The 6,763-nt window shown below is 43.1% G+C and overlaps 1 protein-coding gene across 1 annotated transcript; it reads left to right on the plus strand.

Annotated features, from left to right (window-relative positions):
- Positions 1-5,573: 5,573 nt before the first annotated feature.
- Positions 5,574-6,498, plus strand: LOC129592687 (U-scoloptoxin(01)-Er1a-like). Its single transcript, XM_055488784.1, has 2 exons — positions 5,574-6,033; positions 6,187-6,498. The coding sequence occupies exons 1-2, from the start codon at positions 5,684-5,686 to the stop codon at positions 6,347-6,349; spliced, it is 513 nt and encodes a 170-aa protein (XP_055344759.1). The 5' UTR covers positions 5,574-5,683; the 3' UTR covers positions 6,350-6,498.
- The last annotated feature ends 265 nt before the right edge of the window (positions 6,499-6,763 follow it).

Genomic DNA, 6,763 nt, shown 5'->3' on the forward strand with positions numbered 1-6,763 from the left:
CTTTATTAAATAGAACCTCTGTGTAAAACAAATTTCTCTGGTTTAGGTGCTTCAAAACTAAAATAAATTAAGATTGCACCCCTAGAAGCTGATGTGGATTAATAAATCAAATAACAAATAGATTTTTTTTGATTTGATTGATCTGCATTTTGATCAGCATGCATTTCACGGGGATTTAAAATGTTCCCAATTACCGTTTTCGTTGTCGCTTTCTCCGTATTGTAACAAGTTAACAGCAAAACTTTAAGTAAGTACCCCCCATCAGCTGTTTAATGCCGGGCATGGCCTTCTAGAGTGGACGGCAGACGGTTTGTACAGTTGTATTACGTGTAATGGGCATGTGCCCTGGCAGCAGCAGCTATGTGTCAGACTGACGACAAATTCGCTAAAACAGTGATGATCCATTTTATCGTGAATTTTTGCAGTTGCTTTGTAGTTTTTCATTCCAAGTTCACGAGAAGTCTGAACCTTAGTTCAGTAGTCTGAACCGTAACTCTGAAGTCTGAACCTTAGTTCAGTTTCTTCCAGTCTCTTCCAGTTATGAGACTTACGCAGCAACCATGGCTACTAATTCGACCGAGCCCTCCAACCGGGGTAATCGCGGTGACGTCGGGAAGATGATTGAGTGCATGAGACAGGTGCTGGATTGTGGCGATATGAGCGATGTTCAGTTTCTGGTGGGACGCCAGTGTGGCGAAGTGCGGATATTTCCAGCTCACAGGTGCTTGTTCAGTTTTTCATGCTATCCACGACCATTGTCTTCAGTCCTCTTGAACTGGGTGGTTCTCTGTTCTAATCAGTATGGACTTCATTGTTGTTCAGACTTCAGAGTCATCATGGGTGCCCGTAGCGATGTGTTCCACACCATGTTTTATGGAAGCATGCCAGAGAACGGCACTGGTCCCTTGGATATCCCGGATATTTATCCTGACGCCTTTGCTAATATGCTCAGGTCTGTTTAGTGTTTACTCTTTAGGTCTGTTTCGGGGAAGCATGTACATGAGGGCTCACGGTGATTTTTTTGACTGGTGTAGCTACATGTACACGGACACCGTAGAAATCCTTAACAAGGACAATGTTTTCCGGACGCAGAGCTGTGTGGATAAATATGACTTACCAGCGCTGGTGGCCAAGTGCACTCGCTTTATCCTGGATTATCTTAAGGCGGAAAACTGTCTAGAGATTCTGGAGATGGTTGGCATCCTTGGCTGCTTGGACCTTGGTTTTGTACATTCAGCATTTTGTGACGAATTCTTGTCATCTGTAGGTCGTTCGTTATGATTGCACACCGCCCTGCGTCTTGGAGGAGTGTCTGCGCCTGGTTGATGAATCAGCGGAAGCTGTCTGGCAGTCCGATCACTTCCCTGCCATAGAACACAACTCGGTGCAGATGATTCTCCAACGCGATACGTTGGCCGCCGATGAGCATACCATCTAAAAGGTGAGGACCGTAGGATCTTCTCGAAAGCACTGGATTGTCGACTTGACATTAGCCAGAGTCGTGTACCGTGCCACTACGGCATATAGACTGTAGTTATGGAGGTCTGACCGCCTGACACCGTGGGTTTCCGATACATATTTTAGGATACAGTCATTACAGTACTTTTAGCTCCAGTGCTCTTTAGTTTGGGAAGCCCGTATGAAATTGCTTATATTGATGCCGCAGCTTGGTAATATCTGCTGCGGTCTTCGTGTTGGCAGGTGGGCTGCGAGCGCCTGTGATGAAATGAATATCGAGGCATCTGCCGTGAATCGACGCGAAATGTTGGGCCAGGCGCTGTATCTCGTCCGGTTCCCGCTCTTAACCGACAAACAGCTAATGGATGGCCCTGATAAGGTGCTGTGCTTGTCATAAACCGATGGCCAGTTGCTCTTGGTTGAATCAAAATAGCCGCTGCTCCTACAGAAGCCGGCTTATTCTCGCACTGTTCAGCATACTGTCTGATGTGATCATCCTCGTGATCATATTTTTTATGCCGACGTAATGTGAAATATTTTTCAGACTGGTTTGTTGCTGCATTCAGAATTACGGGACATTCTTCGCTATAAGCACGCCACAGATAAACCGCAGCTACCGTTCGTACGGAGCCCCGAGAAAGTTAGTGCTTTGACGTGTGCCACAGAAAGGGCAACATGTGTTATAGGAAGTGCTTCGGTAACTGTAGCGCGCGTCATTTATTATACGGTTCCCGATGTGAGGATTCTGCAGGAGAACATTACGTTCAGCAATCCCGTGACATTCAGAAACCTGTATTGGTGAGAATATTGTCATAGACTCATAGTGGAACTGCAAATTAGGCGAAATGTTAATACAGTTGATGCATCGTTATTTGTTTGGCAGGAGCCTAGGGGTGGCCAAGAAGATTGTCGATGAGTCTGCTGCTCTGGGCTTCTACCTGCACGGTTCCGGGCCCCCTGGCAGCCCGACGGCTCCCTGGGCCTGTCAAGTTAAAGTACAGCTGCGCCTACTTCCATGGAAAATGGGAACTGCGCCAATTAAAAAAGGTGCATTTACATAATTTTTTGCTTGATAGTTTGCAAAATCTCAGACAGCAGAAGAATATCCTTGAATATCTTCGTGGAGGTAAACTCAGCGGTGTAATTTGTAGAAAATTCCCGTCTGTTCCACGGTGAACATTCTACCCGTGGATACTCGCGGTATATCGCGATGCAGGTGAGCGGTGTTCGTGCTGTAATCCTTGCTTCAACATTGTTCGTATATGTGCATAAATGCTTATGTCCAGGAATTACTGGATCCGGTGAAAGGATACGTTAACCCGACTGACTTCTCCTTACGATTGCAAATCCAATTGGCTGCTGATCTCCCGGCTGGAATCGAGTAATGTAGTGCGCGCGTGGATGTTTGAGAAACAGGATTGCGTGTAAATAGTAAAAAGATTTGATAGGTTTTCCTTACAGTTGCCTCGTGTTTGCGGAAAGAGTATAATCGTTTTCTTACACATATTAACGAATTTTGTACCAGGTTCTGTTGCTAAAATTCTGGGGCATCAGAAGTCATTAGCTGATTAGGTGGGATGTTTTAATCGGTGGCCTGTTCTAAGTCACTTACTATGTGGACACTGGACAGGATGTTTTTTTGGCTATAGATTACTGCATTTGCTAAAGAGCTCTTCTGTTTTTGTTTTGCGGGCTTCGGTACACTAAAGTGTTGTAAGGTTATTTATCTTCTGCAATTTGATCCTTTAGGTATACTGTAATTGCTTTAACGTTTTGCCGGCACAAACCAGAAGAGGAATTACTATACATTAAGACTTCACATAAGCAGCAACATGCAACTAAATGTTTGAAATCCTTTAATTCCTTTATACTAAAAGAATAAGAAGTGCTCAAAATTCAACTGCGGGGAGTCAGTCCCAGCCACACACAGGACCAAACTTCGATGTCTTGGTATCATTCGATAGCTCTTATCGTGTAGTAGAGCCATCAAAAGTCAGATCTGAGAAAAACAGTTCCAATTTCATAAAACATTGAAAAAACTTAACATGCCGAGTCTACGGGAGAAGTGAAGAATCCACCACTGCAGAACCGACCACCTCACCATTGTCTCAAATAAACAGCCAAAAACGGTGAAAAACCACCTTGCTGCCAAGCAGCCAATGGCCTCCAGAGCGTTTCACTGGAACGAAACTTGAATGTTTATAAATTATAGGGAGCCTCGCGTTTTTATTTTTCTCATCGAAACTCAGACTCGAAAGAAAGGAGAGTCTGATGAAAAAAGCAACGAAGATCTGAGTCGAAGCGTATCGAACAGTTTCCACCATGATCATTAAGACAACTGCCCTCCGCAGGAGTCTGACCAGTTTTAAATTAAAGTAAGTAGCATACCAGCAACGCGTCCACGGGCAGCAGCTGGTGAGCAATGGAAGTAGGCACTTTTGGCACAGTGAGCGGGCTCGAGAGCAGTAAAAAAAGGTTTTCTAAAATTTCTGTTTTGTAAAATGTGTGGCAACCAGCAGAAGGCAAAGCAGCAAGGGAGAAAAATTTAAAAAAAAATCGTTGTAAGTCAACAGCCATGGCGCCACCCCTATTCTGCTCGGTGAAGTTTAATAAATACCGTATTGCGTATTGCACATCGCTCATACTACAAAATACCATATAATAGTGGTAGCTGTTGGACTGAATTATCCTCAGAAGTCAGAACGGTATGTAGCCGATCTAAACCGTGCAATTTGCGCGGGGTCTATCATTCGATGGATTTTACTCCAAGTCAGTTACTCTGCAGAACCAGGAAAAATTAGATCTGAGAAGAGGTGGCTCCAGATGTCACGGAACATTATAAGTCTTTCCTTTGCGTCGTAAATTTTTGAAAATCTGATTGTTTCCTTTATGAGGAATAAGAACCGAATGCCCGATGCCAAGCTGCGGCGCGAGCGGAACATCAAGTGAGACATTAATCGTGGCAATATTTTTTGCCCGAGACTGCATTCCGCTTTCCCACCACTTCCTATACTTCGTACTGATACTTTCGGATTAAAGGGCAGGGGTCGAAAAATTATTTTTACGGAGGGGATAGACAGAAACCAGAAACACGAGCAATGTCTGCTCCTTAGTTCTGATGGTGAGTCATAGACTCATTGTGCTGTTTCCGGTATTAGACTTGGGGATTTACAATTGCTTCAACTTTGTGACGTTGCCACGAAAACATTATTCGCACAAACAATACAGTGCATGATAGCGCTGATGACACAAAAAAACCGTGATCTTCGTCACCAAAAGATAAATAATGATGATATCCTTCTGATTTTAAATCGTTCCTATTACGTAGCCGATATATTGCGCGCAGTTTGCGCGGGGTCTACTAGTAATTATTATTAATGAATTACATTATGCATTACAGTACAGACTGTAAAATGAAGCACTGGACAGGATGATGAAAACCGAAAGCACAAGATGAAAAACACCTCTATATTTTGCCGGCTATATTTGTACAATTCAGTGTTTCCGGGACGGTATTGACGTTAGCGCATTAGCACTTCGTACTCTGTTTATGCTCGTACAATTGTATGAATGTGTATGTACAGATACTGTATTATCCCGTGCACATAATTGTTATGATGTTTGCTAAATGCCCCTGGTAAAATTTTACGGAGCAATGAACTCCAGCATAAATTTTCCGTGGGCTCTGCAATTAGAAATGATTATTATGCATTGTTCCAAAATTGATAGAATTATTGAGAGCTGTAACACAAATCAGTTCTACATACTTTTTTGTTTCCAAAGTTTACCTGCTTTTTCAGTTCATACCGTTAGCTTTAGCGAAAACCTTTTCGGGGATTTAGATTTAGTTCAATAATAAATTACTAAATAAATTAATCATGTTGCTGTACTAGAAGTCTGTGACTGCTGGAAGGCGAATCACGTGCACCGATCTCTGTCCACGGATGTACAAACGTGGCTTCCGGCTGAAGAAGACACAAGACAAGCACCGTAATAAGGCTGCCTTGCTTGAAACACAATAAAATTCCGAGGGTTAGAAAATCTTTGGCAAACGTTGCTACCAATCCCAGCGCCTCTGGTTATAAAAATTTTGTTCATCATTCCGATAAAAAAGCAATCGCGTGCTTGTAATACGTATGTTAGTAGAATCTTGCCGGTAAAAAGTTGACGTGACATCGGATGTTTTAGTAATACACGCAGCAAATTCGTCAATCAGATATTCACCATGAAGGCTTTCCTGAGTTTCCTCATTGCTTGCTTTGTTGCTGCAGCTGCCGCTCAGAAGCAGTACGTGTTTGATCTACTAAAACCGGCATTGGATGCGCAAGAAGTGCAAGCCATCTTGGCCAGTAAATCCGATGGACAGTATCCGACATACAGCGTCATTCCGCAGACGAATTTCGACTGTAATAGCAAAAAGCAGCCCGGTTTTTACGCGGACGTTGAGGCGCAGTGTCAAGTGTTCCACCGCTGTGATATTCATGGGAATATGACGAGCTACCTGTGTGTCAACACTACCGTTTTCAACCAGGTCACTTTGGTTTGTGATTACTTCTTCAACGTCGACTGCTCAAGGTAAAAACAGGTTTCAGTGTTTCTGACTCATTCATGATGCCGGTATTTTTAAAAGTTATTGTGAGCTGTACGGATACCGGGATACGAGTATTAGCGCAATCATGGTAACGCTGAACAAAAGCATTAATGAGACGTTTGCTATTTGTTTTTTAGGTTTGCTGCTTATGAAGATTTCGCTAATGCGCGCCTTTACTCTAATCAACAACTTTTCGACACACCCCCGGCTGACTACATTCCGCCCGGCGTTGGAGCACCTGAAATCGTAGCGGCTGCTCCGTCGTCTAAGAAGAATGCAAAGAAAGAATCTAAACAGTGATTAATTGATTTAATTCTCAAATGATAATTATCTGCGTACTGTTTAAAGATTTTACGGCTAACTAATGGAAAATCGGGTGAGGGAAATGGGGTTGAAAAAAATGAACAAATAATTATCGTAGTACTCGCACAAGGTGAACACTCACAGACATTAATGCCGTTGTCCGTTAAAACTGTCGCCCATAAAATTGCACCGTAACAAAAGGGTGAAACTTTTCTCAAAACATTTGTAAAATTTAAGGGAACTGGCCCGGCACATGGTACCAAATTCGTGTACATGCACGAAATCTTTGACTTTCGCGCACTTCCAAACCTTTTATTCTCTTGTTGTAAGACATTCTGTAGCCAAATGATTTCAGGTAACCCGTATACCGGCCATGATTTATATACGCACCATGGGAATTTACATTGTACA

Source organism: Paramacrobiotus metropolitanus, unplaced genomic scaffold (assembly GCF_019649055.1).
Source record: "Paramacrobiotus metropolitanus isolate TYO unplaced genomic scaffold, Prichtersi_v1.0 Parri_scaffold0000054, whole genome shotgun sequence".
Lineage (NCBI taxonomy): Eukaryota > Metazoa > Tardigrada > Eutardigrada > Parachela > Macrobiotidae > Paramacrobiotus > Paramacrobiotus metropolitanus.

Bases quoted from the DNA above. Each gene is read 5' to 3' on its own strand.
- LOC129592687 (XM_055488784.1), top strand. From the start codon at position 5,684: ATGAAGGCTTTCCTGAGTTTCCTCATTGCTTGCTTTGTTGCTGCAGCT. The intron at 6,034-6,186 runs GTAAAAACAGGT...TTTGTTTTTTAG, and splicing joins TTCAACGTCGACTGCTCAAG to GTTTGCTGCTTATGAAGATT.